This window comes from Megalobrama amblycephala, linkage group LG6, assembly GCF_018812025.1.
Source record: "Megalobrama amblycephala isolate DHTTF-2021 linkage group LG6, ASM1881202v1, whole genome shotgun sequence".
NCBI lineage: Eukaryota > Metazoa > Chordata > Actinopteri > Cypriniformes > Xenocyprididae > Megalobrama > Megalobrama amblycephala.
The window spans coordinates 11,717,598-11,730,904 of NC_063049.1; the positions used below are offsets into that span (position 1 = coordinate 11,717,598).

The 13,307-nt window shown below is 36.9% G+C and overlaps 1 protein-coding gene across 1 annotated transcript; it reads left to right on the forward strand.

The window, feature by feature from the left end:
- Positions 1-6,167: 6,167 nt before the first annotated feature.
- Positions 6,168-11,179, forward strand: nr4a2a (nuclear receptor subfamily 4, group A, member 2a). Its single transcript, XM_048192944.1, has 8 exons — positions 6,168-6,384; positions 6,969-7,074; positions 7,205-8,070; positions 8,391-8,520; positions 8,728-8,891; positions 9,235-9,437; positions 9,564-9,742; positions 9,837-11,179. The coding sequence occupies exons 3-8, from the start codon at positions 7,207-7,209 to the stop codon at positions 10,091-10,093; spliced, it is 1,797 nt and encodes a 598-aa protein (XP_048048901.1). The 5' UTR covers positions 6,168-6,384; positions 6,969-7,074; positions 7,205-7,206; the 3' UTR covers positions 10,094-11,179.
- The last annotated feature ends 2,128 nt before the right edge of the window (positions 11,180-13,307 follow it).

The following is a 13,307-nucleotide window of genomic DNA, read 5'->3' on the forward strand; positions in this document are numbered from 1 at the left end:
TGTAACTAGTTTTTATAATTTAGACTTGCAAATTTGTTTGAAAGACTGCAAAGAAGCAGGCGTGTATTTTCAGATGTAGGTAAAGTGAGAGACTGCTGTACATGCGACACTCACATGAACAGCACTCCAAACCTCTGGTTTCCATGAGAATTACAAGCTGCAAATCCCAAAATTCCAAATAAAAAAAAAAAAAGAGAAAGTGGATTAGGACAGGGGATGAGCGCAGTTTTAAAACCCTCCTTTCTCAATCTCTCTCTCATATTTTTCAATATTACACACTGAAATGAATAAAAAAGAACAAATAAAAACATATTAAAGAAACCTTGAACTCGAGCATAGATAATTGATTTATGGAGTAACAGAAGAGACAATCACATGAAGTCTCATTTGGGAGAACCAGCTAGCTATACTTCAAACACAGAGATCAGGCTTTACCCTGCCACGTTGTCGGTTTCTGGAAGACGAAAATCCCTCTAAGTCCAGCACTTCCGTTGAGGAGGCCTCCTGAGGAGGAGGCTGAAGCCACTTAGCGGCTGAGCCTGTGTGAGCAGCCCTGCAAGCAGTTAACACACAATGAGCTGCAGCGTTATGCAACAGCCGCTCAGAAAAGATCCGTCTACAGCTGCAAGTGGGACGCGTACAAAACAGAGTGCCGCTCGAAATCCTCCTCTTGGTGCTAAGAAGAAGCAAATAGGATTGATCCAAATTTCTCAAATGAGGAAGACTATAAGGAAAGCCATGCGGCGAGAGAGAGAGAGAGAGAGAGAGAGAGAGAGAAAGAGAGAACGAGGAGCTTTTTTTTTTTTTCTCATTGTGTTGGCATCATGACTTCTACTATATGTACAATACTGTATGGAAATTCATGTTTTTGAGTCTATCAGCAGTAATGTCAGTAATGAGGTTTTCCAAATGGTTCTGCCAGTGTGTCAACCTAAGAAACACAAAATAGTATTTCATTTGTCTTTTCATTTTCATAGTGAAAACTCCAATTGTGTCCAAGCTCTTCTAGGTTCTCATAGTTTCAAATTTCCTGTGTTTTGCTATTCTCACTGCTGACAATGTCCAACAAGAATCACAGTGGGCAAATGTATGCTTCATATGGTTATAACTGTCCTCTAAACTCACAAGTTTGATGAAAAATAGAAGAGTAGTTACCATTGTTTCATAAAGCAAGAACCTTAAAACAAACCAATTCATCATCAACACACCAAGCAAACTGTATGTGACAGAATCAGAGGCGTATCTTCGTCCAATGGGTCAGCCCCAAACCACGAATATCAGGCCCCACGGTGCGTTACGTAACAGCGTGCTGCTCCTCATGGGACGGTGGCCATTCTCACCTGCTCTAACACATACAGTACACACCAACAAGCCATTCATTTCACTGTCACATGACTTCAGGGGACACTATGCATTTATAAATGTGTTTCATTACTATGCAAGTCTTCATATTCTATATGATGGATTCAACAAAACACAAATCATGCATTTTCTGCAGAAGGACAGGGAAAAAAAAGTGACAGCAGAAAGAAATAAAGAATGATCAATCACATGCTAATTTATTTACTTCCCCCACTCCTAACGAGTGACCAGCATGATTAATCACGAATATGCACGCCACATGCATATGACGTTGTTTAGTGAAATACCGTGTGATTTCACTGTTCTTCACAATCCTGTACTTGACAAAGAACACATGGTTGGAATTTTCTTTAAAACAGAGCATTAAAGGTGTAAACATGCCGCATTTTACTGTTTAGACCTGCATATATGATTGTATCATAATCTACACAGATTTGGACAGAGGAGCTTCTTACCCATTATTTAGAACACAGACATAAGATTAAAAAGAGTTGAATTGTACTGCATATTATGTACAGTATAACTGAAATTCAGGAAAAGCCAACTAAATCTTATTGCAGTCACCACCTTGAACACCCTGTGCCACCTCTCTGGAAGCAAAAAAGAAAATAAAGTAATAAAAAGATCTATTTATTATATCAATCATTTCAAATGGAGATCAAATTTTAGAGCTTCTCGTATGTTTCCCGAAAAAGACCCCCAAGTCATTTCACAACTTGTCTGTAGTGTCAGAAGATATCTTAAAAATATTTCTCGTGCTTCTCATTACGGTCAAATTATTTGAACTTTGCTGTCATATTAATTCTATAGCTCTATATTTCTTTATAGTTGGCAAGTTGATAAAACAAACACAATAGAAGCAAATCTGTAACTAAAAATGAAAAAAGTCAATGTGGAAAAAACATTTATTGGCTCTCGTAAGAGTCGTGAGTGTTTTATGATGAAAGGGTAACTAAACTGTTATAATTAGCAGAACATATGAACATATTTGCTAAAATGACTTTGCAGAAGCTGGAGGGTAATTAATTAGACTAACTGGCAGCACTGTTCATCTTCCTTCAGACTGACAGTGATTTTTTTCTACTGAAGCACAATTTAACAATTGATTGTGGCATAAGAGCCCACCTGCAGCTTGAGAATTCATTTTCACAGAAGAACGAGAGAAGGAAAAGGGAAAAAAAAAAAACTCAACTAGGATATATTGCCCCATGGCATGAATATGCAAGAACTCACAATATGCCGGCAGAGTCATTACTAATGTTACTGCCAATTACAAGGCATGTCATGACACTGATTCATGAATATTCAACACTGACAGATCTTCATGCCCGCCGCAGTGATGGATCTCGTTTTACAGCTTCACTGAGGTAGAAGAGAAGGGACCTTCATCACAGCACAGAGGAGTCGTCCAGCTGCAATACAAGCTGTTTCATTAGGGTTAAATAGTTAAATGTGTGTTATATAAAAGTGCATGAAAATGATGGAGCGCTCCCTTGTTCCATAGAACTCACATTAAAGCATATTAAGTAGACATTTAGTCCTGAAAAGAAGGAATCTTAAATTGGAAAAAAGACATAGACCAGTGCCTTGAGCAAAAGAGGTGCTTTAAGACTGCAAGAGATATGGATTTTTTTTTTTTTTTTTTTTGATGAATCTACTGGGGAATTAGATCATGCAATCAACAACATCTGACCTTTTTGAACCTGCATTAAAATGGGAGAGATTTCATCATCTCTAAATCAAGCTCAATCACATCAAGCGTGGAGTGATGTTTTAAAATCATAAAGTCATCTATTGGCCAGTGTCACCAGATTAATGCTGCTTATCTCATAGGGAGAGAGCTGGACACATATGATCCTTATCTAAATAGGCTCTTTGGGCCTTTTTAGGAGACAATGTCTAGGTTAGACAGTGAGTCCGATCTCCTTGATAATAGCAGGTTAGTATGTCACAGTGGTCACTCAATTTCAAAAGTCTGTTTAAATGTCTGCTGTCAATAAACATTTCCAATTAAAGTAGAGTTGATTTGCATCAGTACTTAGCATATCAGAATCTGCAGGAACATGTAATGATATGAGGAAGTTCTCTCACTCACAAATATAAATGATTTAATGGCTTTAAAAGTATTATAACCCTATGTTCAGGCAACAGACACTGTCAATTCTAATTTTAAACTGAGGTGCTGATAGCCAGGTTATACTGTAATCTCAAGAAAGACAGATACAATTCTACTTACGGAGTACAGTAGCTATATTATAAAGAATATATAAAATGTTTAGGATTGAATACTGTTTTTCTGTCAAGATCAGTAATGCCGTGTAAGGGGATGTTGCCTATTTCAAGTAATGGGGCTGCAAAACTCTTCACATTCATAAACAAACAAACAAACAAACAAACAAAAACAAAAAAAACAAAAAACAAATTGTGTCAAAATTAAGTAACCCTTAAATTTTTAAATGACTATGATACTGGCACAGCTTTGATTTTCTACCCTGACTATAGACTGTCTAACATGAGCAACATAAATACACATTCATGTAGCTGTCCATGGTACTTCACCTGTTTCAGGTTTTAAGTTAGAGTGCTGAATGGACAGCTCCTGTCAAACAAGCTACAACTTGAAGGAAGCATCTATTCATCGGGATTGGTTGTGCATTTGACTTTTTTTTTTTGTCCGTGTTTTTGTTTTTGTAGTTGTTAAAGAAGAGTAAATATCATGGCTGTAAATGATGTAAGTCAGGATAGATCTATATAAATCTTTCAACTGTATATCTTTTGTTCTTATTATATCTTTATAAATATTCATTCCCCTCTGAAATGCATACACAGCAGCACACACACCTACACACACACACACACACACACACACACACACACGCACACACACGTGCACACACACACAATGTTTTATTGGGATATTCCACTGACATGATTTTTATACTGTTCAAACTGTATATTCTATCTCCTAACCCTACCCCCAAACACAACCCTCACAGAAAACTTTCTGCATTTCATAAAACAACATTTAGTATGATTTATAAGCTGTTTTGCTCATGGGGACCAAAAGAAATGTCCTCACAAGGTCAAAAATTACTGGTATCACTATCCTTGTGAGGACATTTGGTCCCCCATAATGTAGGGTTTATAGGACCACACACACACACATACACACACATTCTTCAACGTTTCATAATTGGGAAATAACTTCAGTCCAATTTGATTGCTCTTCATTTGCTGCCTCTTCTTCCCCATGAGCAGTGATTAAACTATGCATATATATAAGGCAGTTAGTAATTAAATGAGCCAATGGGCAATTATTGCTTAATTGTATGTAATTTCCCTTCATTAAAAAGGTAAATGAAAGCAGACCATATTGTGGATATAATACATTAGATATAGCAATAAACCCAATCAGGTGTTGAGCACATGGCTGGTCGCTTTGCCTGTCATTGGTTATGTGGAACATGACTGGCAGTTTTGGACATAATGTTTAAATGAGACATCATGGACTCATGGGGCAGTTTTGTCCTCACATATCAGTCTTGAATGGCAGGGTTGCTCATTGTGGCTCACTGACAATTTGTTCGACATTAGGCTGGGATACATTGGTCATTGCTGTATTTGTTTGCATTTATAACAACAAATAAAACATAATCCAAAATTATTGTCTAGTGGGTGGTGAACAACAGTGTCCTCTAGAGGAGACTACCACCTCCATTTGGAGAACACCACAGTGGTTTAGTACAAACATCATACAGCCAGAATACAATCAGTTTTGGAAGAGGTATTAAGAAAACCGCATAGGCCTTACTTTTCTATCTTTTTTTAAGGGATTGAGCAGGTTTTTACATATTGTGGTTTTTACCTATAAGGCCACAAAATTGTTTATTGTGGTAGAGAGAAGCCGTAATTAGAAGGTTTGTACAAAGAGGCTGTTCACATGATGCTGGAGTGAGACATGTCTCAAATAACAGTAACATCCACCCATTCAGAAACAACAGGGCAAAGACTGTTTGAGGGGAAGTGGCCTCTATTGTTAGACTACAGCATGGGCTGTGTCAAACCAGTTGTTTTCTGCATCAAATTTCTTATTGCCAGTTCCTGTTCTATTTCCCTGTCTTCCTTTCATCCTTATATTGAAACGACCATAAGAATCCCTCTGCTAATGACCCCTCCTCCACTTCCTGCCTGGAAAATGACTGTAGTCTAATACAAATAGATGCAAAGTATTAAAGATTCTATATATTGACCTATGATTTCTTAAAAGGGAAGTTCTTGTTTAAGAAAAGCTGGACCATGTTGAGTTGAGTCAACAACATGCGGCCAGCAGGGCCTACTCAAAGTCATATTTGTTGAAATGTAGTTTTATCTATTTATTTATTTATTTATTTCATTTCTTCTGCTGTTTCACAGAGTATTGACAAATGCCTCTAGGATATTTTTTCCCCATGTTATTTGTTTTTTAAACTAATATTAACAGCCTTTACAGAACCTTTAAAAACTTTCCAAAAAAAAAATGTTGAATGTTTGAATGTTGAATTATGTTCAATGTTTAAAAGACTAAAAATGAATAAATATATAATTGAATTATTGATATCTTTTTTCATCAGTGTTTTATGTGAAATCGACTTTAATAATTGTAATTTCTTAACACGTTTATCAACGTATACAGTGCATACTGAAATATACATCACCAAACAGAGGTAAATTGCTAATCGATCATGGAGGATATATACTACAGCAGATCTCAGTGAAATCACAGTCATGCACCGGCTGTCAGTCAGTCCTCAGATTGGCAGAAGAGTCTCGCTGCTGATTGGTGGTACTCACATATGACGCAGATGACGTACTGAACTCAAGCACGTGGGTCTCACATAAACAAAGACACATTGGCAGACAGAGCTCTACATGCCAGTGTTGAGCTCCGAGCTGTGCGGACAACACGCTGTACTGGACATTTACACACATATTCTGCATTACAAACATATGGATACATTATAGTTTTGCTGATGGTCTACTAAGGTATGTCATTGCCTTTTTTTCTTTTTTTTTTTCTTTTTTTTTTTGTGTAAACATGTAGTTAGCAGAATTGTCCTATGGTATCTTTGTTTTAAACAATCTGTGATTTCTGTTTGTTGGTTTCTGCTGATTTTATGCAAAATGTTTTTTTTTTTTTTTCCCTCTTTGAGTAGCTGCAATGTGAAAACAGTTTTTATTCAGTCCTTGTCTGAGACTAGAGTCTAAAGACCAGCGCACGGTTATGTTTATGTGAAATTGTGTTTCTTCAGATATATATATATATATATATATATATATATATATATATATATATATATATATATATATATATATATATATATATATATATATATATTATTATTATTATTTTTAAATGCATTAATCTCGAGAGTAAAAACAAATAAACAAACGCGGCGCGCAAAACCTTAAACTTCCGATCCATCACGCATATGCACATGTTCTGATACGACGCAAGAAAGTGTGTTTCAGATTTCTAAGTTTAAGAGAGCTCTCGTATTTTGCATAGTCATTTACTGGAACTAATAAAATGTGATGCAAAATCAAGTGAAAGTTGTGTGTTTTATCAGAGGGAGAATCCAGAGCCGAGTCGTTTGTCTTGAACCCCGGTATTAAATTTCATCTGTTATTATCACCTTCACCAAGATCTGCTGAGGAACAGTCCCACGACTGAAGGTACTTCACGATATTCAGCTGTTAAAAGTGATTTTGCAAAGTTGCATGTAAGCACTGCCAAAACGACTTTCTATTATTTTCAGGCTTGTTTTTCTGATTTGTATTGATTAGGCTACTGTTTTGTTTGCAGCCATGCCCTGCGTCCAGGCTCAGTATGGCTCATCCCCGCAGGGCGCCAGTCCTGCGTCTCAGAGCTACAGTTACCACACCAGCGGAGAATACAGCTGCGATTTCCTCACACCAGAGTTTGTGAAGTTCAGCATGGACTTAACCAATACCGAGATCACCGCCGCCACCACCTCACTGCCCAGCTTCAGCACCTTCATGGACAACTACAACACCAGTTATGACGTGAAGCCGCCCTGTCTTTACCAGGTGCCCCATTCTGGAGAACAGTCCTCTATCAAGGTGGAGGAAGTCCAGATGCACACATACCATCAGCAGAGCCATTTGGGCCCGCAGTCAGAGGAGATGATGGCCCACTCCGGGCCTATGTACTTCAAACCGTCCTCACCTCACGCTCCAACGGCGAACTTCCAGGTTCAGCCTAATCACATGTGGGAGGACCCGGGCTCATTGCACACTTTTCATCAGAACTATATGACCTCGCACATGATAGATCAGCGCAAGAACCCCGTGTCCAGGCTCTCCCTCTTCTCCTTCAAGCAGTCTCCACCAGGAACTCCTGTTTCAAGCTGTCAGATGCGCTTTGACGGGCCTCTCCATGTGTCCATGGGGCACGATAGTCCCGGGACGCACCGAGCCCTGGACAGCCAGAGTTTCGCAGTGCCCAGTGCTATCAGGAAACAGGCGGGCATCGCTTTCACCCACTCCCTGCAGCTCAGTCACGGCCATCAGTTGATGGACAGTCAGGTGCCGTCACCTCCATCTAGAGGATCACCGTCCACCGAGGGTTTGTGCGCGGTGTGTGGGGACAACGCGGCGTGTCAGCACTATGGAGTCCGAACGTGTGAAGGGTGCAAAGGCTTCTTCAAGGTATTTTTTTTTTTCTATTTTTATTATTATAAAATAATTTATTATTAAAAATAATAATAATTTGTGGTTTGGTTGCCGCTCATATCGGTTTCCTCTAATTGTATGTGTAAAATGAGACCTGATCAGACATTTGAGGAACTGAAGCATATTAGCGTTTTTTTTTTTTTTTTGCTATGTATATATTATATTTTGCTCCTCACATATCTGATCAAAGCTCATTTACACCCAAAATAGTCTCAATGTTTGTATCCTAAATTATCAAAAATTTCTCTGAATGTCATCTAATTTAAACGAAATCTTATTGTCCACTTTTTTTTTAGCGTACAGTACAGAAGAACGCCAAATATGTTTGTTTAGCCAATAAAAACTGTCCTGTGGATAAACGCCGGAGAAACAGATGTCAGTATTGCCGGTTTCAGAAGTGCCTGGTGGTCGGGATGGTAAAAGAAGGTAAATCGCTACAATATTTGTCTACACTTCTGAAACGCGCAGAGGAGATCCATGCGTCTTAATCGCAGTTCATTAGAATCTTTCTCTCACTTGGAAACTAGAGTAGTGCGCAACTGCAATTATAGTCATCCCTGATTTAATTGTAAATACATGTTACAACGAGCATAACAGCTCCTTGATAGTAATAGTTTTGTGTTGTTTTGACAGTTGTCCGGACCGCCAGCTTAAAGGGTCGGCGAGGCCGTTTACCCTCCAAACCCAAAAGTCCGCAGGAGTCTTCGCCCCCCTCTCCGCCCGTCAGTCTGATCAGCGCTCTGGTCAGGGCTCATGTGGACTCCAACCCCTCTATGAGCAGCCTCGACTACACCAGAGTGCGTTACACTGCATTCATCTTTAATTTTACCCATCATTTTAGACTTTAAGAGAAGACAGTCAAAATGCGCATTCGACTCTTGATGTGCTCCCTGCGCGAATCTGACAGAACCAATATTAGGAATTTAATATCATACAGTGTTTCATTATAAACTTTCAACACTTTAAAGGTGGCATATTTTACTTTCTAAATTGCTTTTGCAAGAAAGAAGCCAGTGAAATACAGACACAAGTTAAATTAAAGAGGGGGAAAACTCTCCCCCTTTAAGAAATGGGCTTTGCAATTTCACGGGTTATATATTTTAAGGGAGCTCATTAAGTCATGTTTAAATTAAATTCCAGTTCCAAGCCAACCCGGACTACCAACTGAGCGGAGATGACACACAGCACATCCAACAGTTCTACGACCTCCTCACAGGATCCATGGAGATCATCCGCGGATGGGCAGAAAAGATTCCCGGGTTCACCGACCTGCCTAAACCAGATCAGGACTTGCTGTTCGAGTCCGCCTTCCTGGAGCTTTTCGTGCTGCGCCTGGCGTACAGGTACCGAGGCTTCTGGAGAAGTGGCTTTGCTGCTACACTTTTTATTGGCTCTGCAATAATTAGGAGCCGCTTAAATCCCCGTTTAATGCGCACGGTAATTAATGGGCGCTTTGTCATTAATTTCAGGTCCAACCCGATGGAAGGCAAACTCATCTTCTGCAACGGGGTGGTGTTGCACAGACTGCAGTGCGTGCGTGGATTTGGCGAGTGGATTGACTCTATAGTGGAGTTCTCGTCTAATCTTCAGAACATGAATTTAGACATATCTGCTTTCTCATGCATCGCCGCCCTAGCTATGGTCACAGGTAAGATCGTTTTTTATTATAACCTACTGTTCAGAAAATCGTTACTATTTTTATGTTATGCTCTAATACAATAATAACTATTATTATTTTGCAGAGAGGCACGGACTGAAAGAGCCCAAGAGAGTTGAGGACCTTCAAAACAAGATAGTAAACTGTCTGAAAGATCAAGTCACCTTCAATGGAGGCGGCTTGAATCGTCCAAACTATTTGTCCAAACTGTTGGGGAAACTGCCTGAACTGCGCACACTGTGCACACAGGGTCTGCAGCGCATCTTCTACCTAAAACTAGAAGATCTGGTCCCACCGCCAGCAATAATCGACAAACTGTTTCTTGACACTCTGCCCTTTTAAACCGAGAGAGAGGGAGACAAACTATTTCAAACAACCTCAGAGAACTTCCACAGACTCCCTTAAAAACTGAAAGTCTGACTTTTTTAAACCACCAACCATCGCCAACTGAAAGAGGATCCAACAATTTAACGCCTGGAAAACACCAAGCGAAAAAAAAAAATAAATAAAAAAAATAATAATAAAATAAAATAAAATAAAAATAATATTAATTCATTTTGCCAACGGCAAGTGATTTTTTTCCTCTTTATCCCACCACCAAACTGCCTCTGAGTATCTCAGAACAGACAAAAATGTACAAAAAAGGAAGAAAAAAGTAATAATAATTATAATAAAAGACAGATTATCCAATAGTTTGCCTGATTTTGAACAATGAAAAATATCACGCCACTACTAATCATTGTTAACTGCAAACGTCTGTATTCATGGAAAAATCACAGAGTGTATCATATACGCCATTTCTATATACCTATTCAATAGATTTATGTGATTTATATGATGTGTATAAAGCTTGTACAGAGACAGTTTTTTTTTTCTTTTTCTTTTATAACTTGTGCCTGTGTATCTCTGTCAGGTGGAAAGGAGACGCATGTTGTAGAGGACTCTTGTCTCTATTACACACTCTATATTCCGGACACTATGTAGTCTGTTAGATTTTATAAAGATTCGTAGTATTGGGGCAACTTTTAAATATGGCACATGTGGATAAAGATACCAGTATCATCTGTACAGGTAAAAAGGGACCCATAGTGTTTGTAAAATTGTCAGACATTCCTTGTTTGTATGTGTTGTATGTATTGTTGCTGTTTAATATAAACGTTTATATATTTATTTTGAGTTTGCCGTTAAAGCATGGTGCAGTTGAAATGATTTCAGACGCATCACCGTCGTCTTTGTTTAATGTCTCATATGTGATTTAATTTGCCATCTTCTATTCCTGTAGGTGTGTGAAAATCATCACTGCCTTTTTTCTATGGTTTAACTAAATATACTGCAACGCGTTCGGTTCGGTTCGGTTCCGAATCCGAATCAAACTCCACGAGAAAAGAATATTTAATGTTTACAAATAAAACTTTTAAATAATTTCCATGGAGGAGCCGTGTCTCTTAATCAAATTTCAAACTGAAGAGGGAATTCGTTGTACTGAAAATAAGGACTTTCCCCCGGAAATTTGTGATCAGAAATTGCTCAAGGAAAAAACCTATACTGCTCAAGGCAAAAACCAAACAAACAAAAAAGTTTTATTATTATTATTATTATTATTATTATTATTATTATTATTATTATATCATTATTATTTTTCTTCACGTGATAGGTTATTTTCATAAAAAGTAAGCATAACTACATATCGAATGAATATAACATTTAAACCGTAGATTGCAAATAATAATTTCGCGCGAAAAAATACGCATTTCTGATACATCCGTTTCATCAGGTTGATTTTTCTCATTAGAATAAGAATAGACAAAGTAAAAAAATAAATAATAATAACAAAAATAATAAAACTTCACAATAAACAAGGAAGCGTTTTAAAAGTTTGCCCCACAATAAAAGAAGAAACATTGATCTGTGGAAAATTATTTCCATTTATTCTTAAGAGTTTTGCGCTCTAAAAAGATCTGAACTGAAATATATTACATAAGAATATTCGTCATTCAAATGCATAAAATTGTTTTCGCAAACAGATATAGTTGTTGTTTTGTTGTTGAACGTGAGATACACTACAGGTGTCTGAAAGCTATTAAATCCGTTACAGTAAGTTATTAAAATGAGGCCGATGGATGAAAAAATAATGTAAAAAATATAGCAGTTCAATTATCTATTTAAAAAAAAAAAAAGACAGAAAAAAGAAAGAAAAATAGAATTTGTGACAATTTTACAGAGTAATAATTAGAGCGATTTATAGCAACGCTTTATGCTGTTTCATGCATTCAGTAAATTTTCAGTACATTTCTCTTTCTTTTGTTTTTATTCCGATTTATATTTTTAAACTTTAATTCAGGATTCGGAATTGGAGATATAACTAAATTTAAGCATCATATAGCATTCTTAAAAATAAGTAAGCTATTTATAGCACATTTAATATATATATATATATATATATTATATCAGTAGGCCTATCTTAAAATAACATAGCCAAACATGTTATGAACATGAATGCGTAATAAATTACATTTTTGTTTTCAGTTATTTATCAATTACGGGAGAGTTCCATATTTGGTTTTAATGTTTTAGATTGTTCCAAGAAACATTAAAATTAAATAAAATATTAGCGAAAGAATATTCATTTTACTCTTTATATTATACTTCGGAATGATGAATTTCATCTTTTGTTTAACTCTTGTTAGGTGTTCTTCTGCACCATTACAGGGTCGTACGGGCTGTATATCACACCAGAGTATAATGAGCTTTTTTTTAGACAGGTATCATTCTCTAAATTATTTAAAGCATTGCAGATTTGGAGAATGCAAGCGTGCGTATAATTGTTTTACATGACTAGTGCGCGTGTGTGCGGACTTGTGTCTTAAACCGACAATAAACACGCATAAATGATTTTAAGGTTCTATAATCTGCCGGCTTGATCATCTGAACACTGACGTTAACACCAAGCTCACAAAGAGTATGTTTTTTTGCCATTTCAAACTCCTGCAGGATATTTGCAGCAACATGTACTTAAGAATGGGAACACCACATAATTACAAATAAGATTTTGATATATATATATATATATATATATATATATATACTACAAGAACCAGGACATACACACACACAAAATGTCTGTATGAATTAAAATGTGCTTATCTTGGAGACTTACACTCAATTTGTTTCAAGCAGGTGCAGTGTAATGTACTGTACATATAAACTTGACACAGGGACTCGAAAAACATTACTGAAACCAAGGAAAGCATGACAATATTTAGACCATAAATCAGTGTAAAATATAAACCTAGCACATGTTACTATGAGCTTGTGAACATCTGCATTTTACTTTATCTGGTGGGACTTTCTTCTATGGCTTTAGATGGGAGATGTTAGATTTTGTGGAAAAAATTCACATCTAACCTGAAAACTGAGCTAAAACAGACCAGATGTAGCAAATTTGTCATAACTGTCTCAAGTAAGAGAAATTAGCCTTAAAATTATAATATGTATATACATATATATATATATATATATATATATATATATATATATATATATATATATATATATA